This window comes from Microcaecilia unicolor, chromosome 1 (assembly GCF_901765095.1).
Source record: "Microcaecilia unicolor chromosome 1, aMicUni1.1, whole genome shotgun sequence".
Lineage (NCBI taxonomy): Eukaryota > Metazoa > Chordata > Amphibia > Gymnophiona > Siphonopidae > Microcaecilia > Microcaecilia unicolor.
The window spans coordinates 361673251-361700111 of NC_044031.1; the positions used below are offsets into that span (position 1 = coordinate 361673251).

At 40.1% G+C, this 26861-nt stretch overlaps 1 protein-coding gene across 1 annotated transcript; it reads right to left on the bottom strand.

Annotated features, from left to right (window-relative positions):
* Positions 1-15057: 15057 nt before the first annotated feature.
* On the bottom strand, positions 15058-20085 carry IRX1 (iroquois homeobox 1). Its single transcript, XM_030209785.1, has 4 exons — positions 19474-20085; positions 16105-17104; positions 15742-15814; positions 15058-15414 (listed from the first exon to the last, which is right to left on the bottom strand). The coding sequence occupies exons 1-4, from the start codon at positions 19744-19746 to the stop codon at positions 15357-15359; spliced, it is 1404 nt and encodes a 467-aa protein (XP_030065645.1). The 5' UTR covers positions 19747-20085; the 3' UTR covers positions 15058-15356.
* Between the last annotated feature and the right edge of the window lie 6776 nt (positions 20086-26861).

A 26861-nucleotide genomic window follows, 5' to 3' on the forward strand; every position in this document is an offset into this window, starting at 1 on the left:
TGCTTTGTAAAGGAAGATTTGGATAGATTTTTTGAAAAACTTTAATGGCGTATTTGGAAATTTTCAATTGTGTCGAATATGGACTTAGAATTATTTACTGATTTGACTAGTCAGATTGGGTTTGGTATGTATTTTAAAGGTGCTTGGTGCTGATAGTTGGCCTGTAGTTCGGATTGAGAGAGGTTGGTGTAGTATCATTTGTTTCTTGGAGTTATTTCCAGTTTTTATTGCTTTATGTATTTGGGGCACTGAATTGCAGAATAGGTGAGTTCTTTTGCATTCAGACAACATGGTAGTAGTTGAGTGCATCAACAAGCCAACTGCATATTCTGCATTATTAGTCGAATTTATTAGGGCGATTGTTTTTCAGCGATAATGGAAAAAAATGCCGGTGATCTCAAACCCGGTGACCTCCAAGGCATTTGGTCGTGGGAGGAGCCAGCATTTGCAGTGCACTGGTCCCCCTCACATGCCAGGACACCAACTGGGCACCCTAGGGGTCAGTGCGGTGAACTTCAGAAAAAGCTCCCACATGCTTAGCTCCCTTACTTTGGGTGCTGAGCCTCCTAACCCACAAATGTACAACACTACCGTAGCTCTTAGGGGTGAAGAGGCAACTACATGTGGGTACAGTGGGTTTTGGAGGACTCCCATTTACCAGCAAAAGTGTTACAGGTAGGGGGGGGGGGGGGTGATGGGCCTGGGTCCGCCTGCCTGAAGTGCACTGCGGTACCCACTAAAAGTGCTCCAGGGACCTGCATACAGCCTCTAGGACGTGTTGCTACTATATAACTTTGGCACACCAGTTGACACCTGAAGACTAATCTCTTTGAAAAAGTCCTTTATTTGAATAAGCACGTTTACTCACAGTTAACTGCAGATCAGAGGTTGTGCCCCACTGGTAAAGAGTCTCCCTGGTACTGAGATTAGCAGTAGGTCAGAGCTGGCAGAATGGTGTACAATGCCCTCTTTCAGCCACATTCAAGGTAAGTTCTGTAACGTGGGTAACACAGGAAAGGGATCTAAAACTGGCTTAGAAAAATGGCCACTACCTCATGGACTACCGGAAACAAAGCAGGGCACACTCTGACCCAGTTAGCAGGGGGGAAAGCACCATGGGCGTAGAGCCCACTTCCCTACACCCACCACAATGCATTGCTGATGTGACTCTGCAGTGCACCTAACAGAAAAGGTCACACTCACCCGAGAGCCACATCACAACCAGGGAAAGGCTGTCAGAGGATAGAACACATTCTGCTGTCATGGAGGTGGGTACGGCATTTGAGGCTGGCATACAGGCTGGTAAAATATGTTTATAATTGTGTTTTTTAGTGTGTGAAGGGGTTGGTGACCACTGGGGGAGTATGGGGAGGTCATCCCCGATTCCTTCCGGTGGTTATCTGGTCAGTTGGGGCACCTTTTTGAGGCTTGGTCGTGAAAATAAAAGGACCAAGTAAACCCGGCGAAATACTGCTTAACGCCACTTTTTTCCCCATTATATGCGAAAGCCAGCCATCTGGTAGCCATGCCCATGCCCGCCCATGTCCCACCTTCGCTACGCCGCCGACACGCCCCCTTGAACTTTTGTCGGCGAGGCCACGGGAAAGCGGTGATGCTGTCAAAAAAGCCGCTTTCAATTATACTGATTTTGCCACTTTTGAGAGATCACAGGCCATCTCCTGATTTATGGCTGGCGATCACTTTAGAAAATAAGCTTGATTATGTGCTATGTGCCTGGTATTGATAATGGTATTGCAGAGTCTTTATCTCGCTTTCAGTGCGCACGCTTTTGTGCTTTGGCTCCTGGTGCAGAAGAGGATCCGATGGTTATTCCACCAGAAATTTGGGATTTGATTGCAGCACAACTGTTGAAGAGTTCTTGGTCTAAAAACACATGGAAGATGTATGCAGCAGGATGGAGGCATTTTGTGGATGTTTTAAGATCTAATGATTTAGGGGTCCTTTTACTAAGCCACATAAACGTCTACACGTGCCCAATGCATGCTAAAATGGAGTTACTACCTGGCCACCACGTGGCTCTTGCGGTAATTTCATTTTTGGCATGCATCCAATATGCACATCCTATTTTCAGACACAGATATTGGACGCATGCCAAGTGGCATTTGATGCATGTAGGTCATTACTGCCTGGTTATCTCATGAGACATTACTGCTAGGTCAATGGCTGGCAGTAAGGTCTCAGACTCAAAATGGATGCGCGGCAATTTTCATTTTGACGCACGTCCATTTTTGGCAAAAATTTTAAAAAGCATTTTTTACAGGTGCACTGAAAAATGGATCTGTGCGCACCCAAAACCCATGCCTATACTACCGCAGGCCATTTTTCAGCACACCTTAGTAAAAGGACCCCTTAGTTCCTTGGAGACCAATTGAAAGTTCTGCAGTAGTACAATTTATTTCTAGAGCATCGGATTTGAAGTTATCCAAAGCCGCTCTGAAAGCTTTTATTGCAAGTATTAGTTTTGTCCAAAAATAGTAGAGTTTGCTGATCCTTCGAAAGTTTTTATGGTGCAGAAGTTGATTCAAACGTTTATTAGAAATGTTGGAAGTGAACCTAGTAGATTGCCAAGTCAACCTATTTCCCCTGGATTATTGGTAAAATTAATTTATTGCCAGGAATTTGTGCTTCGGTTTATGAAGTGGCATTATTCAAAGTTACCTTTTCATTTCCATTTTTTTTTTGGAGCTTTAGGAATAAATGAGCTGATGGCAGCTTCAAAATCTGCTACTGATCAGTTTGGCTTGTTGCATCAGGATGCAGTATTTAAGAAAAATTCTTTTTAACCTTTTATTTGTCACTAGAAGACTGATCAAGCAGGTCATGGTACGTGGTTAAAGTTAGCAGGTGTTAATAATTTATTTAGCCACTTGTGCTTCTACATATGGGTCATTACATTTTAAGAAGGGGTTGTTCTGGCTATCATGGTTCTCCTCTTACTAGATTTAAATTTAGTGCAATCTTGAATTATAGTTTAGAGGGTTTTAGGTTTGAATGGGAAATATTTTGGTACACATTAATTTCATAAAGTGGCAGCTTCTTTTGCTGCTTCACAGGGATTTTCAGTTAATATAATTAAAAGTATTAGAAGATGGCATTCTGATGCATATAAATTATGCATTCGTTAGATTGTTTTTATTTTGTTTTTATTTTTCAGGGTCATCTTATTTGAATATTCAAGAAAATATTGTATGGATGTTAATAAATATCCCAGAGTGTACCTGGCGGTAATCGGGTAGTGCTTCACGGTGCCTGGTTACTGCCAGGTTAGCATGGGAGCCCATACTGCCACCCAAAATGGCAGCTGGGCAAGTGCTTTACTTGCTAAACAGCCATTTCCTACAGAAAAGAGAGACTTCCCTTTTACTGCTGCGGTAAAACGGGGCCTCAGTGTGCATGAAAAACAGGCCCCCTTTTGCTGCAGCTTGTTAAAATGGGCCCTTAAGAAGCCAATCAGTGCTGATAATTGCCACTCAATAAGAAATTATTGACACTAATTGTCATTAGAATTTATGCTCATAACTTAGCGCATGTAAATTCTATTGCAACAGAATCTATACGGGATGTGAAGAACAGCTCACAAAAAAACCTCCAGACCGCCCAAAACACAGCGGCCAGGCTGATATTTGGTAAAACACGTTTCAAAAGTGCCAAACCCCTCCGAGAAAAGCTACACTGGCTTCCAATCAAAGAACGGATCACCTTCAAAATCTCCACCCTGGTCCACAAAATTATCTATGATATAGTCCCAGGATACATGACAGACCTTATTGACCTACCAACCAGAAACAGATCCAGATCATCTCGTACGTACCTAAACCTCCACTACCCAACTTGCAAAGGACTCAAATACAAATCAACCTATGCATCAAATTTCTCCTACATTAGCGCACAAATATGGAATGCACTCCCAAAAGCTGTGAAAACAATCCACAACCACCTAAACTTCAGAAAATCACTAAAAACCAACCTCTTCAAAAAGGCTTACCCTATAGATCCAACATAAATCCCCACATCCGGCTACACAACCAAACCAATGATCATACTGGACAATATACAACCTCTCTCCTTCCTATCCTAATGGAGCCAGGAATACACCTACCTATTCAAACAAAATATAATCTTGTATCTGTTCTTTACCGGACTTGGCAAATGCCTTTATGGTACGGTGTAAGCCACATTGAGCCTGCAAATAGGTGGGAAAATGTAGGGTACAAATGCAACAAATAAATAAATAATGTATGCTGCCAAAAAGGGGGTGTGGTCATGGGTATAGAATGGGCAGGTTGTGGGTATTCCAAAAATTTACACGCAATGTTACAGAATATACCTGCTCCGCTCCTTAGGTGCTGGTATTTATACCATTTTACTTGTTGTAAATGGACACACCTAGAGTTAGGCACAAGCATGGCCACAAGGCATATTCTATAAACCCGCTAGGCATAGTCTTTAAATCATGCCTAAATCTAGGCATCAGGGGCGTAGCTACGGGTGGGCCCAGGCCCACCCAATTTCAGCTCAGGCCCACCCAGCAGATCTCTCCAGACTTGCAGCAGCGGTGAACTGGCGGGCAGCAGCACTAAAAGCATAAAGCAGCGAAGCTCTTCGAGTCCGTCCTTCGCTTTCCGTTTCCTGCCCTCTCAGCGTCCCGCCCGCCTGAAAGGAAATGACATCAAAGGAAGGCGGGACGCTAAGAGGGCAGGAAACGGAAAGCGAAGGACGGACTCGAAGAGCTTCGCTGCTTTATGCTTTTAGTGCCGCCGCCCGCCAGTTCGCCGCTGCAACTCCAGAAGGAAGCCATTTTTAAAAATCTGTTTCTACTCCCCTGCGCAGCCGTCGCCATTCACTTAAAGCACAGCAAGCAAACCAGTGAGCTGCTGTGCTGTCTGCATCCACGTTGTCTTCTTTATTCAGCAGAGGGTGGTGAGCAGAGGGAAGGATGGGACTGGGAGGGGTAGTGAGCTGAGGGAAGGCGCAGAAGATGGATGGGACTGGGAGGGGTGGTAAGTACAGAGTATGGGGAATGGGGGACTAATGAAGTGGGTGAAAGATGGGGGAGGAATTTAGGAGACAGGGTAAGGGAGAGACAGAGGGGGGAATGGGAGTGCTGGAGAGGGAATGAGAGGGAGGTGGTCAAAGGGGAGAAAGGAGCATCAATGGACATGGATGGGAGGACAAGGACCAGGGAGAGAGGAGAAATTGCTGGACATGGAGGGGAGGGCAGGGGAGAGAGGAGAATTGCTGGATATGGATGGATAGATGAATGGAGGGCAGGGGAGAGGAGAGTTGTTGGACATAGGTGGATGGAGGGGAGGGTAGAAGAGAGTTGCTGGACATGGATGGAAGGAAGGGCAGTGGAGAGAGGATGGTTGCTGGACATGGGTGGATGGAGGGGAGGGCAGGGAGAGAATTGTTGGACATGGATGGAGGGAAAGGAAGGGAAGACAGGAAGGAGATGCACATGGATGGAGGGGAGAAAGAAGAAGAAATTCTGGACATGGATGGAGGGGAGGGAAGACAGAGGAAGGAGATGCACATGGATGGAGGGAAAGGGAGAGAGAAGAAATGCTGACATGGATGGAGGGGAGGGAAGAGAGAGAAAGGATATATGAGGGAAAAGGAGAGAGAAGAAATGCTGACATGGATGGAGGGGAGGGAAGAGAGAGAAAGGATATATGAGGGAAAAGGAAGAGAGGAGAAAAACAGCACATGGATGGAGAAAATAGGCAGAAGCTGGATCCACTGGACAGTCAAGTCTGCAGAGGACCCAGCTTTTACTTACGGATGTAGAGCAAGAAATGAAGAAGAAAGGAGGAAAGTAAAGAAATAAATGGAAAGGAAGCCCTGGAAACGGAGTTAAGAGGACAGATAGCAGCAGAATCAGATACTGGGCCAGCATGATCAGAAAAACAAAGTCACCAGACAACAAAGGTAGAAAAAAATCATTTTATTTTCATTATAGTGTTTGGAATATGTCCACTTTGAGAATCAGGTGCTCAACATTAAAAGTTTATATTTATTTATGGCATATTATCCCACATTAAACATGAATTAGATTGGAACCTGGGATCATTTAATTTTTTTTTTCCTGGAGAGAGTAATGCATTGCCCCCCCCCCCCCCCCAGGCTCTCTCCCCGGCTATAGCCAGCTCTGCAATTTTGAGGGGGGGGGGGCGCAGAGGTGGACTGGGGAGAGAGCCTGTTGTTAAACATTTACCAGCAAACCACTGTCTAGTGCCCACCCATCCAACCTGTTGGCCCACCCAAAAATTGACTTCTGGCTACGCCACTGCTAGGCATGGTTTATAGAATACATTTAAGCGTAATATTTTTCTGGCACTGATTATTCAGGTACCATATATAGAATTTAGTCCTATACCACTTACATGCACCCTTAGTGAAAAGTGCTTAGGTACCCTGGTAGCACTTTCACAGCTAAGTTTACTCTTACATATGTAACTGCTAATATTCTATGATTTTACACATGTAAATGTGGGTCCCCAGTTAAAGAATTGCCCTTCACTTGTCTAGGTTTCAAAGGCTGAATCTAGAGATTTGTTGAATTGAAAGGTACCGTTATTATACCAAACTCCATCTTGTTTAAAATCGGAAATAAATGTAATTAAATGTAAATACTAGATATGTGGCCTTCTCACCTAATTATCGAAATCCAAAATCTTATAAAACTGCATCTATCTATTTTACCTCATTCCTTACAGTAGTCAGTACGTGAGATAATCAAGGTGTGTGTGTATAAGGGTGTGAAGAGAGGGGGGAAAAAAAAAAATCAAGAAATCTGCTGACAGACCAGAAATGATGAAGCCATAAGAGTGTGGAAACAATAATAATGCCTAAATACTGAAAGAAAAAAAACTGGCTTCAGTTGAGTAGAAAAGCATCAGAGGAACAGAGAGGGTGAGGTGAGTGCCAGTAACCAAGCGCGTGGAGGTATTTGATGTATTAAGAACCAGATCACGGGCCAAAAGCCAGTCAGAAAGAGTCTGAAGATCCCGATACAGGGGATCAAGGTCAGGGGTTAAGAAAAAAGTTGGGAAAATAAGAACAATATTATCTGCATAGAAAAAGAAGCAGATATTAAAGTCTTAGAGAAGGGTAGCTAAAGGACTGAGAAAGATGTTAAACAGGAGGGGTGAAAGATCCCTGGGGAACGCTGCAGTAGAGAGGAAATAACTGAAATATAGAAGAGAAAAGAAAAGAACAGTTGGACAAATATGAAGTGAACCAACTAAGAACTGTATCCTGAATTCCAAGAAACCACAAATGGTGACGAAGAAGTGTGTGACTAACTAGATCAAAAGCTGCAGAAAGATCTAAGGACACCAGAAATGTGGCCTTCCCCCTAGCCAGAACTGAATGAAACTCACTGATGAGACAAGTGATGATGGTTTCAGTGCTGTGATTTGAAATGAACCCTGTTTGCCAAGGATGACAGATTGCGCGACCCTCCAAAAAGCAAGAAGCTGGTTAAAGACAAGTTTTTCAGTGATCTTAGCAGCAACCAGAAGATTAGAAATCAGTCTATAATGAGAGGGAACAGATGGGTCAGCTGCAAGATTTTTTAGTATTGGAGAAAGAAGTGCAGCTTTCCAGGCATCAGGGACAATACCTTCAGAGAGACTTTTAGATACAAAATGCAAGAGAAAGGGAGATAAACCATGATGTGAGATATTAATCCAAGAGAAGGGGAGCGGATATAAATAACAAGTGGTACAATGAACATGTTTAAGTAGAAGGGTAAAGGAGGTGAGAGCTGGGAGTGTGAAAGATCCCCAAGTGGAACAATGTGAGATGGATTCAGGGGAAAGTGGTAAGGAAGACTAGATAGGTGAGGCAGACGAAGGCCCAGATGCACTAATTCCATGTTAAAAACTCTTCCCTTACCGATCCCCGGTTGCTGCTTACTGATTTTGTAAACAATGGGCATGCATGAAGGAAATCGCATGCAAATGAGCTGCTCACCATTTGCATGTGATCTGCTTCCAGTCAGTCGGTCAACTGAGCATGTGGAGAACAGCCAGGTGTTAAGTGTGGCTGCTCTGCGCATGTCACAGATGACTTCATACATGCAGACAAGCTGCGTGTATAATAGCCATCTACATCAGTTGCTTGCCTTGAAGTACCTGCCTGCCCACCAATCACAGTGCATTTAGCTGACACTGGTGTCAACTAAACATGCTGTGATTGGTGAGAGAGACCAACAGGACTGTTTTCTGTCTGAGTTCAATTCTATTTCAAACTGGACCTTTAAAAAAATGAGAAATCACTTTCTTAAAGCGATGGGCTTGTATTTTCCCCTATCCCTTCCTCTTCAAGTGCTTCTGGAAGAGATAACTTCCAGCCCTACAATGCCAGCACCAGATGAGAGCAAGAGGGCACAGGGGAGATTTCCAGTGGGCACCGCCATGCCTGCTCATTATAATAGCTTTGCATTCCATTTTAGTTATCTGCTACCGTGACAGGAAAATGGCTTGGAGAACCCCTTTCTGCATGTCTCATTTTACTACTTGCTCGCTAAACTGGCTAGAACTAGTTTAAAAACCATGTTGCTGGCTCATTAGGCTTAGTGCATCTGGGGCGAAATCAGTGTGCTTTTACGTTGTACAACTTTATCATTAAAAAAGGTATCCAGAGCATCAGCAGATGGAGTGAGAGGGGGGTGCATACTTGAAGTAGAAAACTGATCTGTGAGAAGAGAGACAGATTTGAAAAGGGCCCAAGCTGGGCAATTAGAATTCTACAAGGTAGTAAGGAGGTATTTACATTTCATAAGCTGAACATCACTTTTGTAATAAGAGGCAGCTGCCTTGAAAAGTAGAAGAGATTCATAGTCGGGGCAACAGCACCAGGAATGCTCAGCATGATGTACTTGTCCTCTGAGCATTAAAAAAAAAAAAAAAAACATTATGGTGCCAAGGGGACTTTTTCTTCCTATGAGATAGAGGGATAAAAGGAACAGTTAAAAGGACAGTCAACAGAGGGAAAAGGAGAATTTGTCACTGAGCATGGACTTCCAACAGGGGACAATCTAGGAAGTCTGAAAGGAAAGCCTTCAACAAAGGAGGGAAGGTGGTCAGGTCATGATATGGGAACCAATGACAAGAATCAGGGATAAAGGAGGGAGTTACAAGATGAAGAATAACCAAGGTTAGCAGATAGCTTAACAGACTCTAGAAAGTGGTCCATCTAGGGGAGACTCATAGAAGAAAAATTTGAGGGAGTCAAACAAGAAGCCGGCTGGAGAAAGATCAGGTCAAGAGTATGTCCAGCAGTATGCATCAGAAAGGTAAGTTGGATAAGACATATATCATCAAGCAATGCCGGAGGGAGAACCAATATGATTGCTATCCTGGAGGATGCTCAAAACTCCAGCCCTACACAAAACAGAACCGGAAAATACCACTGAAAAAGAACTTCCCAATGGTCAACATTAAATGTATGCAAGTTTTAAGCATGCTGTTAAGAAGGGGGAGGGGGACATACCCAGCACATGTGCATGAGACCTGTGTGAAGGCACTTGCAGTTATCCACTTGACAGCATTGATACTGAGTTAGTGCCTGTTCATTTTAGCAGGCTGGATTTCCTCAAATTACTGCCTGCAACCTCAGCAGTGAGATTTATCACAAGGGGACTCTACCTGAGTCCAACAGTGCTAAGGGGGATTTGGGAAAATGGTTATACTGTGATTTTTGCTCTGTTCATCTTCAGTCAGGTAAGTTTCATGAATTCCTCTCTCACCTTTATGCTTAATTATAGCAAAGGTTTCAAACCCCAGCACTATGATTAATTGCTCGCTGATTTCCTATTATAGCTGCAGGGGGAGTAGGGAGGGATTTTCCTAATCCCAAGCCTTGGAGTCCACTTTGCTGGGTAGGAGAAGGCAGGAGTTCCAGGCACTCCCCTTAGATTCTATCCCTTGCAAGAACCCATTTCCCGATCACCGTCCCTGGGCGCACAGCTCCTCCAGAGTCTCCAGCTGAGCGCGGTGGACAAGGTTGTGATTCAGGCAGCCAAAGCATATGCTTCTGTAGACACTCTAATGCCAGCTCCGAGCTGGCATAGGATTTCCTACAGTAAGGGTGCCCTAGTTTACTACACTGTTTTCCGAGCATGCGGGGGAGGGGGGGTATGAAAGATCTCATTTCAATCTCAGTTTAATGCTATTTGTGCTATCCCATGGTACACTCATTGTTTCCCTCACTAGATCCCTCTGTGCATTTTATGATATTAAATATGGGTGCTAGCCCAGTGCTAACAGCCTCCAGCACCTTCCTTTGCTTCTGAGCATTGGGGGGAGGGGGCCCTGGTGCTCTAACCACTAGGCTACTCCTCCAATCCTCATAGCAAATTTTGACATGGGAGTGGAGGAGTGGTCTAGTGGTTTGAGCACTGGTCTTGCAATCCAGAGGTGGCTGGTTCAAATCCCACTGCTTCTCCTTGTGTTTCTCTGAGCTGGTACATATTTGTTTTCTTTTGTACCCTTCAACAGAAAAAAAACTACTACTGGAAGCTGCAGAAAAGGTGCAAATTAATCTTAAGGTTTTTTTTCTCTAACTTATTAAATCACTTGATCCATTTGCTAAATTAGGTTTGTTTTACTAATAAATATAATTTGCAGTTGTATGATTAAAGAACTTACTTTACCTGCACATTAGATACCTATGGTAGAATAGTCAGTCCTCCCTCATTTGTTTCTGGGCTGGGCCTGGCTGCATTAATGATGAACTATTATGCTCAGTAACTGGCCATCAGCCACTTTAATAAGGTCTGTTAAGGTGTAAACATTGCTGTCCTGCATTAAAAAGAGAAAGTGAGACTCTCTCTCTCTCTCACACACAAACATAACACCAAGGACCATAGAAAGTTTTTATAGTGCAGAAGAAAACTATTTGGAGTCATGGTGTACATTACATTACTCAGTGTCAAGTCACTAAAACAGAGATATGAATATGAATTTTTGCCACATAGCTAAAGAGATAACTGTGCTGTTGAATAAATTGGTTGATGCCTGTGAACAAGCAAGGAATAAAATAGACACTTCAAAAAAAGCAAAAACTTGGGTCAGACCTGTTTCCCCCTATCCCTACAAGAAAAAGAAAATAAACAGGCTTTAGTTTGACATTCTTTTCTCTTAGCTAATTTAGATTTAAAAAAAACAACAACTCTAAAATATCAAGTGGAGCTTACTAGATAATTGTGTGAAATTAGCTCGGTCTTACTGGCCCTGCCATGCACAAACACAGACATTCAAGTAAAAGGAAAAGTTTTGTTTGTTTTTAAAGGAAGAAGATGAGACTATTTTGCTCCTTTAGAATTAGTAAGATTTTTTGTTTCCCACCAAGAGCAAAGACAAAAAAAACCCCAAACAAAAACAAAAAAAACCCTGCAAACAGAAGAAAATCAGTAGACAAAAGAATTAAAGTTCATTTAAAAGGTTTGAAAAATGTAACGATTGTTTTCTGAAGCATATCCTTACAGCAGCTGCTTTATGCTGCTTTTTTGTTTACTGTTCTACATGGATATTTAGTTTGGAAGCGCTCACAACATTTTTTTAGATTGCAACACAGCTTGCACCAATGTCTGTAAATTAAACATAAAAGAAAAGAAAGGTGAAGATTTTTGCTAATGTGACTATGCAAACACTAGCTGAAATCTTGTAATTAGAAATGTATGTTGGCCTTTTCAAAATTACATATTACAATCAGCATTCAGAAGAAATGGGAGAAGAAAGCATAGAAGGGGGAAGGGTAAAAGGAGGCACATCCAAAACGGTTACCTCTGGTTTGAAGGAGGATCATAAAAATACCTATATACACTCATTAATCGTCTTATATAATGAGTAAGAAATAACTACAGGTACCTTTTGCAATTATATCGGCACCTTTTTCATTGTAGACAAGTGCCACAATACAAGCAGATATGTCAGAGAATTGGAGAAAATATAATTTATTTAGACCCTTGGATTATATGCAATGTATATAATATTTATAAAATATATTGCAACCACAATAAAAAGGGCACCTAAATCTGTAATGATCGAATTAAAGTGTGTGCTATTCAACTCGCAGCTTTCGAATTTCTTTTCTTGGTGCCATCATTGTACTAGTAGCGATCTAGAAATGTTAAGTAGTAGTAGTATTAGGTGAAATTTCGCTCAACAAGAAGGAAATACCATATACCCTGCCATTTCAGTAAATATGTCATGGTATAATTTAGGGCATATGTATTTATGAATGTGCTTGTTTATGTATTGAAAACGATTTGCTACACCGTAGAATCAGGGTTAAAAGCCTATGCAGTTTACATTCTAAGAACAAAAAATGACAAACATGGAAGGTTACATTCTAAAAACATGATTGGAAGGAACCCAGTAGGCTGAAGATATACTTTTGGTGTACATATACAGTAGAGCTGCCATATTGAACAATAGAATATGTTTATCCCTGTTACATGTACATAAAATTTACAATTCAGACGTATGTAGGCACTTTAACCAGTTTTCCAAGGAAAGGAAAGCATTCATTTAGAAAATATCAATTAAGGTCTTTTTAGATAATGACTACTAGCAGCAGTAACGATTTATCTAGAATATATGTCCTTTACTTTTAGGAGACCATAGTGCATTCACCTGATTACAAAAAAAATGTATACAACTGCGTTTTTTCAAAAAGTGTTACTTTTCCAGTTGTTTGGAAGTATATTGCAAGCTGATAGAAGCAACGGGTTAAATTTGGAAGAGCAGGTTACCAACTAAAAAAAAGCTCTGCAGAGCCCTGAAAAAAGAACAAAAAAAACAGGACTTCTGCAAGTCAGTAAAAATACGAAGCATGACACAGAGGAAGGTTCTAAGCATTACTGCAAACCATTAGCAAATGAAACACAGCTGAACAGCCCTGTTCCACCTTTAGAATATGAATTTAGACAAGCGGCTTTAATATTCTAGCCAGGAATACACCATATCTTTACAGCAAAGGAAAACAGGAAAATGAAACTATAATGTGCAATGCTTAGTGAAGACTCTTTTTAAAGGAATAATTAAACGTGCATGGATTAGCTCTAGAGATTACTACAGCGCTTTCATTGACCATTTCTAATAAGTTAAAGAGAAACATGTCTTAATAAACCTCAGAAGAAATGGTAGAATTTTAAAACTAAGTAAAAAAAAAATGGATTATAGATATAGAGGGCGCTGTAATACTTCACAAACAGGTCTCTCTCCTTCAACCTCTGCAGCTCGATCGACAGCAAGGGAACCTGGCGAGAAACTGCCACGCTAACACTCAAGGCACACATTGCTTTTAAGCACACTTTGCATTATTCAACACAGACACACACAAACACGTGCACACAGACGCATATATAGAATGTGATATAGAGAAATACGTGCGCGTAAACGGCCCAGTCTTTCCACTCACCCCAATTTCACTGTTGCTTCTTTCAACTCACATACACCTTATTTGCCTAAGCCGGTTAACTTCACAGACAAACACTCTAGCCTTTTAAAACATAAACTTTCATTTCCTCAAGTGAAAGCCCCCTGGTTCTGGAACTATTTGTGCAGCATGTGGCTTACAAAGGTACAACAGAAGTAAACGCTCACCCTACTTACTTGAATAAGTACATTCCCTTGCCTATTTGAGTTTCTAAGAAACGTTACCGTTTATGCAAGAATACTGCATTTCTAAATAACATCGCTTAAAAAAAAAATCATTCATAAACCATGTTATGTCTGTGCCTACTCTATCCCTTGTTTAGAGTTTGGATGTCTAATTATATTATAGCTGCATTCCTTCTACAAGTCAGGTAAAAATAATCTGCTTGAAGAAGTTCCAATTAGCATAATCAGGCCAATTATCACCAAAATACGTAAAACAATATTATACTAGTGAACTATAAGAAAACAAATTAGAACCACCTACGATAAAGAAAACAATCAAGTATTTAGCAGAAAAGGTCCGTCATGAAAAGGGCAGCAAAACAAAAATCAAAACCAACAACAAAATGTTCCTTTTTCTTTGTAGAGGCTGTCAAAAGCCAGATCGATACTCTGAACCTTGATGGGGATTATATTAATATTTTATTTGAAAATCTTTTTGTTTCTGACAAGTGCTGGTTTAGGGGGCTGGTTTTGTTTGGATAGGGCGTCCCGCCATTATTTCTTAATGACTTTCCCAGCTGCTTCTTTCCGTATTCAACCATCAAGAGCCATCTGGTATCTTATTAGCACCTCAATGCTCATTTCGTGCTCCCATTTAGGAATAAAAAGGGAGGAAACACTGAAAATATTACACATTTTTAACTGATTGTCCTTGGAAGATTAATGGTCAAAAGAGCATCTAACTTTTGGCTTTTGTCACTGGGCGATTTCTTTTAGTTGCAAGAGATACAAAATCACTTCCCTGAACTTTGAGAGATGGAAGAGATTTTTCTTCCTCCCGTTTCTCATCACGTTCTTTATCACTACTGACCTTCGTTTCCTTCACGTTTATTTTAATGTAAAACGTCTCACATAAATAGGCTTTATTTCAATCCCAATTCCAAAGCTTCACTATCCCCTCCTCCTTTCTCCTTCTGCTCCCGAATCAACAATTGTCTTGATGGCTCAGGCGAGTTTAAATTAGTTTTGAAATTGTAAATTACCTATTTCGGGAAAGGTGAGTGGTACAATAAAGAAAACCTAGTCGTCCACTTCCACAGCTAAAACGTAAATGCCGATAGAGTGGAAAGAAGCAAAATAAAGGATTTGCACCTATATAAATTTCAAGAAGATTATCTCCAGTTTAGTCACTTCGAATGGAGTCAGTCCAGGCTCTTTATCTTAAAAAAAACAATAATGTAAACGTTGGGATGGGTTTTGTTTTTATCAACTAGACTTTGACATATTTACGACTAAAGATGATGTTTATATAGTTTTAAGACCATCTTCCAACTTTGTTAAATAATAATAATAGTAATGTTTCCAATGTATTTAAACGCACTTGATAAATAAATATAATCATATATAGGAATAGCTCAATTTCATTTAGTTTATTAGACAAAAATATATGATTTTAGACAAGTTTTGTTGTCGCACTATTTACAGATCTTGAAATCACTCTATATACAGAGGGGAAAACACAAATACATGGAAAACGTTTACCAAATAATCCAAGAAATGGTTAATAACACGATCTGAAATGGCTCAGTAGAAAGGATTCCGTCTACATATTTATGAAATCAGTTTTATAGGTTTGTACCACATTATTGCAAAAGAAATTTATTTCCAATGTTTGTTCTTTTGTAATAGTCTATAAAATAATTTGGTGAACCATGTAAATAATCAGGCAGATGGAAGAGCGGTTAAAATGCGTGATGCTCCCTCTTGCTGAGACAGAGCGCTGTGGGAAAATAAAAATCACGTAATTAGGCATTTTGTGATCTACATAAGTGTTATTGTATTCAAGATAAAAAAAAATAAAGTTTAAAAATGCTTTGCTAAGACTCGAGTAGGTAAAGAGCCCCGTTTTCTAAAGAATTTCTAGAATTTTGTGTTTAGGTATAAACTTAAACTATTGCTCTACATGAATCAAAGTGGTTTGATAATCATGTTATTAAGACAGCTTTCATCTATCACAGTTATCCGAAACACTGAATCATCATCGTAATTATTCAATAGTTCTCTTGTATATTAACAACACCCCTGGGGAGAGAAGGAAAAGACTTACTTGTCATGAACAGGCTGAAAAGGTGATTTTAACTGCTGTGGTGGGGAGTCCGGCCTTGGTATGCTTTCTCTTTCTAAAGAAAAAATTAAAGAAATGTCTTAAAAATAAACCACACACACAAACAAATGAATTAATGCAGACCGTATCTTAATTCTTTGGGAAGAAATCATTGGCAATCCAACACGATTCTAGCAATTCGTTTTTAAAACATTATTTCCCCATCTGAGTCCAAACTACATGGTTAATATGTTTTGTCTAAAACGTGACGTGTGTGGGAAAATAGAGTTTGTCCTTAATTGATGGAGTTCAGTTCTAAAGAACTCATTGAACGGTACTTGCAGTAGGGTGAGGGGTTTTGCTAACCTGAGGGCTTAGGGCTGGTCTTCTCTGAGTTTTTTTCGCTGCCGAGTGTTCCCAGTGTTGCTGTTAACGCAGAAGATTGTTGCTGGGCCTGAAGATGGTGGTGGGTGTGATGAGCAGCATGGTGGTGATTTACTCCCAATAAGGACCTCACATTTAACAGGGAACTCTGGGTAAAGAATGTCCCATTTGCCCAATTATGAAACTTGCCAATCTGGCACGTGTAAAGTCCATGACTAGGAAGGAAGGCTGGGTGATGGATCTGAGAAGGTGGGTTCAGTTGGGATGGAGGAGGAGAAGACTTCAGTGTTCCATCAGGACTGGTTGCTGTTTCTGCCAAGGACCAGATTTTGGGTTTGTTGTGATTTGGTATCTGCAAACCAACCTGCACACCGTTGCTCAAAATTCGTGTATTACTTCCCTCATGGGCCTCTTTTACCAGAGAGATTGAATCTTTAGATTTGTGTCCTTCAGATCCCGATAATAATAAGTCATTTTCCTTCTCCAGGCTTTCCTTTTCATTTCTTTTTATGCGCTCTGTTTTTTCTTCCTCTTCTTCATTACTTTGTTCCCCATCGTTCTCATCAATTTTATCAATGTCTATGCTTTCCAGATCAATTTCTTCTTCGTCTTCATTCTTTTCAGGATCACCTTCATTATCACTCCCAAAGAGGTTGTCGTCCTCCTTGCTCCTGGCACCCCAAGTTACTTTATTCTCTTTCTTGAGCCTCCTCCTAGCGTTGGCAAACCAGGTGGAGACCTGGGTCAGGGTCATCTTGGTGATAATGGCCAGCATGATCTTCTCACCTTTGGTGGGATAAGGGTTTTTTCTGTGCTCATTAAGCCAGGCCTTCAAGGTGCTGGTGCTCTCTCTGGTGGCATTCTTAGGCCGACCTGGATCTCCATACTGGAACTGACCGTAAGGATAATATCCAGGAGCAGTATGGGCAGCAAAGGTAGCAGGATGGACACCAGGATTATCCTTCAGTTCATACTGAGAACCCTGAAACAGTCGTAAACCAAGAATGAGTTCTCTAGTAAACATTTACATTTATCATTTTAATTGCGGGCTTTTTTTCCCCTCAGTGCTCTAGGGTCTCATGCAGTTTTGTTTCTATTCAGCCATAGATATGACGTACTTCTACCTGATATAGCATGCTACAAGGTTTCTCAAAGTTCTAATCTTGTCGGTTTAAACAAAACAAAGGTTCCGAAAAAAGCCACAGTGACTGCAGCACGATTTGCTATCCTTGACCTTTCTACATTTCTACATTTTCTAGAAAAAAAAAAAGAATAAAGAACCCAACGAGTTCCAAGTTTAGAACGACCACGAACATGAGAATTTATGTGTAGTTAGTTTGCTTCAAATAGAACAAAACGGCATGCTGAAATACAACTGCCAGCGATTCAGAACTACCCAGTAACCTGATTCCAAAGTGTTCTGTTACAATGAAATCAATATGCAGTAAACATTTTAAGTTTATGATTTAATTATAAGTGTGTGCGTGTGTGTGAATGTGTGAGAGATTTATTTTGATCGAAAAAGAACAAATGAATTGTTGATAGTCTTTTTTTTAAATGCGGTAATATATATATATATATATATATATATATATATATATATATATATATATATATATATCAGTAGTAAAACACAACAGGAGCTCATCAATTATTTTAATAAATAACATTTCATTTTTATTTTTTAAAAAACACAAAACAACTAATTAGGCCTCCTTGGTTAGTCCCTCATAACCAGGTTTCCCATACTGACTTTCCAACAACATAAGTTTAAAAAAAAACATAAAAATCAATAAATACAGTTAGAACAGAGTAAATAGACTGATTTCAGAACTAATCAAGTTCAAAGAAAGTTAAATTCTCAAATTCTTTCTCAGAAAGCCATCACTGGGGTTATTAATCTGCTTGTGTATTAAAGAATTCTACGCTGTTCATCATGTATAGATTTGCAAAACATGTTTTTCACTTCCAACGTTCTCACATATTTTTTCCCATTAAATAGCTACAAGTTATGGCAAAAAAAACTCCAATAATTTGATAAAGATATTTTTAAACAATTTGAGATTTGCAATGTATAATTTATTTATGTAATTTATTCTTGCATAAAGATGAAAATTTAGTCGTTACACGTTTTTTCAGAACAAGTTGTCAGTTTACTCGTGCACTATTTTCTGATGATATTGAAGTGATGCTACGATTTATAGTCTCTGTTGAAAATTTCAGAGTAACATAGCAACACAGTAGATGACGGCAGAAAAACCACAGAAATGGTCCATCTAGTGTGCCCAGCAAACTTCTATTGTAATCGTTTGCTCTTATACAGAATAGAACCACACATCAATTCACCTGACATATCATTACTGATTTCCAGAAATATGTGAGACCAAGGTGACCAACTATAAATAATAAATGCCCAAACTTTCAGTGGGAGAAGCGTCTTTGTCTCTTGGTGCATCAAAATAACGATACTGGGTTAGCTATATTTCTCATATCAACACAAACGTCATTTATGCATTATAAATATAGATTAATACATATGCTGTGTCTGCGCCGCGGCCTATTCTGCCGTCTGCAGTGCACTCAAAATTCTCAAAACTTTTCAGGTTCTTCATTTTCTTGCAACAGACTGAAAGAGTTTTCAAGTTTCACAGAAAACAAAAGGAAAAGTTTTGAGATGCCGAAAAGCAGAGGTTCCCTTTAATGTTGTTTGTGCAAGAAAATGAAGAAGCAGAATTGAAATAGCTGAGGAAATAGCAGCGAAAGGATTCCAGCGAGAGCAAAAGTCAACAAGGAAACTACTGTGTTCTACTTTCGGTACAGACAGCACAGAAGGAAAACCTCAGACCTTCATCTCCTTTTCAAAGACTGAAAAGTTTTCGAGTCTGCTAGAGGGACAAAACGGAGAAGGAAAACAGCCGAAATCGAAGTGGGCTGATCTTTGCCATTTTCTTAATTCGTAAGATCTCTTCCTGCAAGGGTCTGATTTCCCAGGAAGAGTTTATGTGCACTGGATCATTCACACCAAAGTCCTCTGCATTTCTGTACGTTCCCCCTTTCTCTGTTTGTATTATTTATTTGTTCGGGGGGATACGGTGTGGAAGGAAAGCCCTTCAACTTTTTTTTTTTAATTTTTCCGTCTTGCCCCATCATACTAGCAACTGAATCGTGCTTCATCTGAAGAAAAGAGAGGTACGCTAACATCTAGCCTTGCTTATTTTGAGAGGAGGCTCTTTCATTTCTTTTACTTCTTAGACTGGCTGCCGGATGAGGCCCAGAAGGAATGGGGGGTGGGGCGGGGGGGGGGGGGGGGTCTGTCCCCACAGAGGCTGCAGAAAGAAGCTCGAGACTTACCATCTGCGAGAAGAGAGCGATGTCGGTGGCGTAGGGCAGGAAAGCGCTGTAGTTGGGGGCGTTGTAGGGACTGGCGTACATGCCCAGCACAGAGGTGACAGCAGCAGCCGAGCTGCTTCCGATCTCGGCTCCCCCCGGCCGGCCCGAGCCCGAGGCTGCTGCTGCCGCTGCTGCAGCGGCGGCGGCTGCGGTCAACACTCCGGGCCGCTCGCTACCGTACACCGTCTGGCCGGCGCTCAGGTACTGCGGGTAACCCAGCTGCGGGAAGGACATCTCTCCGGCGCCGCAGCAGCAAAGCAACCAGAGGGGGGTAGGAGGAATAAAAGAGAAAGAACAAATAACCTACCCACCAAAGTAATAATAATTAAAAAAAAAAAAAAGTCGTTTGACTAAGTAGATCTTTCTTTCACTCCCTGTTTCCTTTTTTTTTTTTTTTACTTCAAGAAGGTATATTAGTAATCTAGAACGAGAGAGGAAAAGATACGGGAAAGGAGATTGTGTGTGGATTCAATAGGGTGTCTTTTCCTCAAATCTTGGCTCTTCTGTGCTCCTAAATCCCTTAGATGCGATCTGATCAACAATTGAGCTCCAACTGATGTGTCTGCCCTTAGGTCCTGTGCTGATCTTTCAGATACAATTTGAAGTTGATGTTTTGATTGGCATCCACTTGAGCTTGCAGCTCCTCCTCTTCCAAGCCCAGGGTGCGAGCATTGGTTGGGCTGCTTTCCTCTGTAACTGAAAGCCCGAGTGTCTGTGTGCCTGGGTGAAGGAAGGGAGGGAGGGAGGGAGGGAAGCAGGGAATTTTCTCTGTCTTTCTGCTTGCCTTTGCTGGGTTGTGTATTTAATGTTTAGCAATGGGCTCCTTTCAGAGAAGCCCCCACTACTGTATAACAACCTGTCTACACGATTTTACAGCTGTCCAACATTGGGGGTTTGCTGTTTGCAGCACTTTTGTGTGTCCCCTTTTAACAAAAACAACTGTGATGCTGTTTTCCACCTTTAGCACCGACCCTTTCTAGAGCAACTAAAGATTCCAGAAAAGAGCCTTCCAACAACTTGCCACGTAGAAATGTAAAACGAGGGGGAAAATTGAAGCACATTTCAGTCTACATTCTTTCTTCTTCTGAAGAAAACTTCCCAATTAATCATTTTATAAAATATGAGGGGACATTTGCATTCAGTAACTATAGAACTGAAAGTGCTAATCCACTGCTTTTAATTTGTGGAAATAATAATAATTACTATTTTAGAACCTCAAATAATTTTAGGTGCATTATCTGTCTGAAGATTTTTAATGATTAAAAGTGTGATTAAATGCGAGACATTTTAAACGGCAATGAAAAGTTGCTAAACGAAAATTTGTCTCCTTTTTTCCTGTTTTTCTGGTTTTCCTTTTGAGTGTGGGAGGCATGATAGTGGAATCTTTTCATTGCTTAGGGCAGCAAACTGCTGTGCTATAGCTGTTGACTGTCATATTTTTCGAGATCATTTGAAACAGACTTTATCTGTTGTACCCTCGTGGGGGGAAGGGGAGGAGCTCTTGATGTAAATGAACCTTGGTCACCTTTTCTTTTCTGTTATATTACTCGAATATCCAAGCAAATATTCCAGAACCTGGCAGTCTGCTCCTTATACTCAGTGCAGAAGATCAAACGTATACAGCATTCAATAAATAAAATGAACATTCTACTTGATTTTACAGAATCACGCCATCATCTTACTCTTCAGTTTTCTAGAGTATATCTTTAGTTTCTCTGATCTCTGATAAAGTGATGCCTTTAAGGCTGAAGCCAAAACAAGTGCTTGAAGGATAAACTCTCCATAGTTTATGTAAAATATTTGCATAAGGGATTTTTATGAGCACAAGTCAGCACACGTACTAAGACCAGTTTCCCACTCCAACTAACAATCCCATGAATCTTTTCACAGTTAAATGAATGGACATTCTCGAACACTTGAAGGATTTGTTTCAGTTCCGCATTTATCCTGTTACAGAAAATAAATGTGGAAGCACAGGAAGTTATGTAAGACACCAGGGCTATACCTTATTTACCAATAAGAACATTTTAATTAATTGGAACAACGGTAACCTTCCTTACAAATTTATGTCAACATCACAAAGGCTTTGTGTACCTCATAAATGTCATAAATACAATTGCGTTCTGTTCTCTTAATAAGGGCAAAAAAGTCATTACAAAGTTATAAAGGGGGAAGTTTAAAAAAAAATGAATAGGACACCGAGTTCAAGATGTGCTCCTTCCCCCCCCCCCCCTTATGTTTCTTATTTGAAAGTTATTGCCTCTGAATGTTTAGATGCACTTTTCATAGCAAAAATATATATTGCCCGTTAGTTTGTTCTCTGGTATTATATGTTCCAGACACCTTAAAATAAAAGAAACATTTACTTCCCTTCATGGAATACGATAATTCAAAGATCATAAGTGATTAATTATTTTTGTTCAGTCTTTGCCATCTTTATACTTTTTTTAAAATCCTATTGATTATCATAATTTTGTTATATTTCGGCATTAATCCTTGCTGTTTCAAATCTAGATTATTGTGTGTGGGGGAGGGGGAGCACTATATCCTTTTTTTCTCCACTGTGTCAGCTTCAAATTAAAAAAAACAAAACAAAACAAACAGCATTACCTGCAGTGCTCTGCAATAGTATCAAAGACCAAAAAGTTGGAAGATTGACGGGATAACCCGTCCTAGAAAATTACAACAGTGTTTTGCAAACCAAGGGTCACATTTCAAGGTCGCAGGTAAATAAAGGTGGGATAAATCCATTGACTGTTCAAATCTTCTTAAGATTTTAGATATTGTTGGAATGCACCCTTACAGCTTAAGGCATGGGAAATGCGTGTGTTCTTAATGCTTCCTCGATTAATTCTACAATCACAGTCACAGGCACCTCGTCAGTTCGCTCTCACATGTTGCTTCCTACTGTTAAAAAGATGCCACCCTCCACCCAATGGTGCAAAACTTCAAAAAAGAGGGAATACAGCAAAAACAAAAGAATATGAAACGGTGCTATGCATGTGATACTGTTTTCCACCTTTGGGACCGACAATTAATTGCCAATTAATTCGAATTTCAGATAAGTTCAATAAATCAGTATCCTAAAATATTTTATGGTTTGAAAATTGCCAGTTTTATCGTGAAGTTGTCCTCCTCCTCAACGTCTTCCATTCTCTTGCCTCTGTGCAAGTGATTTTGGATGATAACATCATAACGAATTTTGTAAAATCCTTAGCTTGAAAATAAGTATATTAGTATACGCTTTCAAATGCATTTTCCCATATGAGTCAAAACAGGAGTTCAGTCATAAACTAAGAACAAAATAATATGGCGTTTTCACTTTCAGAAAATTCCCAAACAACCCAAATGTCCTGAGCCTAAAGAATTGGAGACTTTAGAAAAAAAAAAAAAGTTCACGTGCTCAAAATATGGAAGTTACAAAATTAAAAATTCACTGAAAAAAATGTGATAGATTCAACTATGCTTGTTACAAAATTTCAACCACACTAACTTATCCAACCATGCAGAAAGAAACGTTCCTTTTTACCCAATTTCTAAAACAATAAAGTGTTTATAGAATATATTAGCAGGCTTTGAAGAAGCAGTGTTTAAGTGGGCTGCTCGCCCTCTTCACTTTACCTTCCAAAATTTCAGCTGCAAAATTCCTCAGCTAAGCACTTCTAAAACAAGAACGTTCAGTCATATACGTACTGTAACTAGAGAACATATGCAGACTGAGGTCAGGATAAGAACACCATTTTTTTTCTTAAGAAGAGAGATTCGTGTATACAGTAAAACAAGCAAGGGGGGTGGATAGCAGATATACTATAATGAGGTTGCACCTCGTATAATTGTTTAAAATAAACTGCTCTACGTTTAAAATAAATTGGTCTAAATGGTTAAGCTTTTTTAATTCAGAGATGACTGAACAGATAAACTTCAGTGTGCTAAGCCTCTGCTCACAAAACATTTGCATAAGACAATGATTCCTACAGTTTCTTAAGGCAATGCATCCCCTGCCAAGAGGTTTTCTTTTTATTCATAAGACATCGGTTTAGATTGGGGGGTCCGATAAGAAATGCAAATCCAAGCATAGGGGTCGCTGCTTGGCTGAATTTTAACTAAAGGCTTACCCCCTCTGAAATGGGCTAAAGGTCTGTTTGTAGAGAGGATATGAGAAGCTTTAACACTGACTCTACTAGAAATGAAGTCAGTGATTTTGATCTGCTCCAGATGTCCTAAGAGTGGATACTGCAGTGCTGGGAATCTGCATCAAATATCTGAGGCCACAGATATGGTAATCGGTAGAACACATCAGCAAGGACGAACTGGCAATTGTGATAACCTGCCTGAAATGTGCAGGGCTGGAGATGGCAGTGATAAAGCGTTGAAAATATCTCTAAATAGAGATGACAGAAATGTTGAAAGAGGACACCTAACTAGCACAATTTCATAACGGAGTGGGTTGATTTCGATTTTGTTTTCTTTTATGTCTACGGTTTATCATTGCGATTTATACATCAAAATATTGGTCAGTGATAATCTAACAGCATTTAGCAGTACTGCGCATCCCATAGGGATCATTTGCTAAGCTAACCTTTCTGGTGCCAGGAGACAATCATTTACGGTGTGATGTTCATAGGTCTTTGGTTAAAGAAAGAGCTTACAGTATTTTTTTTTCCCAGTGTACTTCGTGTTCCATTCTGGTAATGAATGAAATGTTTGGTTTATTGCGCCTTTCAATTTATTTATGTTTTCCCGTGTAGAAGGCTCGAAGGTTATAACGCCGGCTGACGAACAACAGTGTAATTCACCAGCGCTTTGTGATTTTCTCGTACACAAATCGTTTGTCAAATCTCAATTCTACTGGCTTAAGCACCAAATATATCTATTTCGATTATAATTTCATGCAAAATTGAATTCATTCATTGAATATATACTGCCTAGAGTGTATTTATGCATTCACTGCCACCTATTTGGATCAGTTGACTGAGTTTTCATTAAGTGTGTTATTTTTTGATTTAGCTTGGGAGTATATTATGGATGACAATATATATATTTTCCTTAGATGCCAGCAATATTTGGAAGATTTGTTATGACTGCTATATTTTTCGCTGTGCTGTCCTACACACACACGTGTGTGTGTGTATATATATATATATCTGTCTACACACACAGACACTTACACGAGGTCTGTGGGTAAACATCAAAGACTACTTTGGAATGCCCTAAATGAACTATTGAGACTTGAGTCTGACTGCTCGTTATTTTGTCATCAAACCCGGTCACTTTCACTCCCTGTGAGTCTTTCTTTTCCTATCTTGGGCCTCCACTCATCTCTCCTCTATTCCTCTGTCTTTATTTCCCATTTTCTTGTTCATTTTTATTCCTCTGACTTTCTTTCCCATTTTTTTTCATTCCCCCACCTCCCACCTCCCTTCCAAACCTTTAAACAAGCAAACACAAAACGTACCACCAACAAAGAAAGCAATTGTGCTGAGGCCAGGTCTGAGACTGTACCTGGCTCAGCCGCGATCGAGGAACTGGGGTGGGCAGGAAGAGTGACAGCTTGGGCTTGAGCTCGGCAGGTGGGGAGGTAGCAGGGGTGAGGGCTCTGGCGCAGTCCCTCCGTGTCTCAGGCTCCCCAGCCACCACCCTAATGGCAGCTGAGCCGGATACCATCTCACAGCTCAGAGAGAGCTTTGTTGGCTACTTGACAGACTCGTGTCCCTCCAACCTCCCATATGCCCTCCTCTAGAGCCTTGATTTATGAGCCTTGTTAAACCCTCGTTATTACTTAGCACCTTCTTTTTTTTTCCCCAGCAGGGTGTGGGACGGGCATAAACTTTGCCGCACCATCGGCTGGGTCCATTACACGGGACGCGTATATCTTTCTTTGCTTTTTCTTATCTTCCCTGTTTTGCAGTGAAATGGAGGGACTTTTCTATAGGTTTCTGTTAATTAGTTATGGAGCACTTCCAACCCGAAAGTGAATACACTGCAACTGTTTTGTTAAAAACAACCAACCACCACAACCCTCTGGCCCCTGTTACCATAAAAGAACATCTAAAGTATAATAAAAATAATAACTAAATAAAGTCACTTTATTAAAAATCAGATTAGACAGAAATAAAGAGCTTTTTAATACTAATGGTGTTTGGTAAGGTAACCGTCAGTGGGTTAGGGCTTTGCAGGTGCACATACCATAGAAGAAAGCATGTAGTTAAACATCGGGCATATCCTGCACATCATCCTAAAGGAGACATTTAGCAGGACCTGTTTTCTGAATTAAAACAAGACATAAAAACAGTAATCTCATCCTATGAAGTTGGCAGTGGGTTTAAAAATGCAGGCTTGAGGTTGGAGTATAACTGTCAAAGGCTATTATATTTTAATTTTCACCTGACTATCTAATTAGCCTTTCTATTATTCATAAATTCATTTTCATAAAATGAAAGTAATGGAGATAAATGATCTGAAGTAGACAAATCTGTTGTGCACCTATGGAGTTTTGCAGTAAGAAAATGAGTACATTAAACACATGATTTACACATTTGTTTCGGAATCTATCGTTCATTGCTTAAGATAAGAACTTCTATTATGCTTCCAATATGATCAGCAGCAAATTCTGTGAGATTTTTAAGGTTCATAATTTTATGTAAGCAGAATGTTGCTTGAGGGCAAAGGCACAATTGCTGTGCCAGCTGCAGTTGTATTTATTTGTTTTCCTGCCTTGTTCCTGTAGGGCTCCATTATGCAGTTTTTAATTAGTTTGTGTTTGTATTTCACCCACCCCAAATCAATGCCATCCTGGAGCAATGCAATGTAAATTCCTGCAGTACAGGTGTAGCTGCTAGCCCTGGAACACTAGGAAGCTTGTGTCTTACAAATGAAAGCAGTGAATGCCATTCAACCAAACTGTCAGCCTTAAACAGCCAAGAGGAAGGAGATCAAAGCAGAGAGTGAGAACTTCTCCTCTCCAGATTAGCCTCTTTATGGTTTAAACTCCTAATGCTATTAAAAGGAACCTTGGCTACACACTTACTCTGAATATTTCTTCAATCCTGTGCTGTTTTGACCACTGTAGACTGTATCTATTCAAGGTACACTGTTCCCTTCTGAGGCCTTGTAAGTAACTCATCTCAAATTATGCAGAACTAATAGCTTCAGAGAAACATTTCTGTTTATATGCATATTTATACAACTTACAGCCATCTGAAAGTATAATTATGATTATTTTTCTGCAAGGTTTCACATCAATTTTAATAAAATGAAACCTGACATTCTAGTATAGAACATTGGACGGTAAATTTCAAAAACATTTCTGTAAATAAAGCAGTGCTTTACGCATACAGACTATTAATAAA

What these genes read in the sequence shown, in the direction of transcription:
- IRX1 (XM_030209785.1), bottom strand. Translation starts at nt 19,746, where the DNA reads ATGTCCTTCCCGCAGCTGGGTTACCCGCAGTACCTGAGCGCCGGCCAG. An exon ending in TCGCTCTCTTCTCGCAGATG is followed by an intron (nt 17,105 to 19,473) that starts GTAAGTCTCGAG and finishes CGACTGTTTCAG; the next exon opens with GGTTCTCAGTATGAACTGAA. An exon ending in GACCAGCCCTAAGCCCTCAG is followed by an intron (nt 15,815 to 16,104) that starts GTTAGCAAAACC and finishes TTTTTTCTTTAG; the next exon opens with AAAGAGAAAGCATACCAAGG.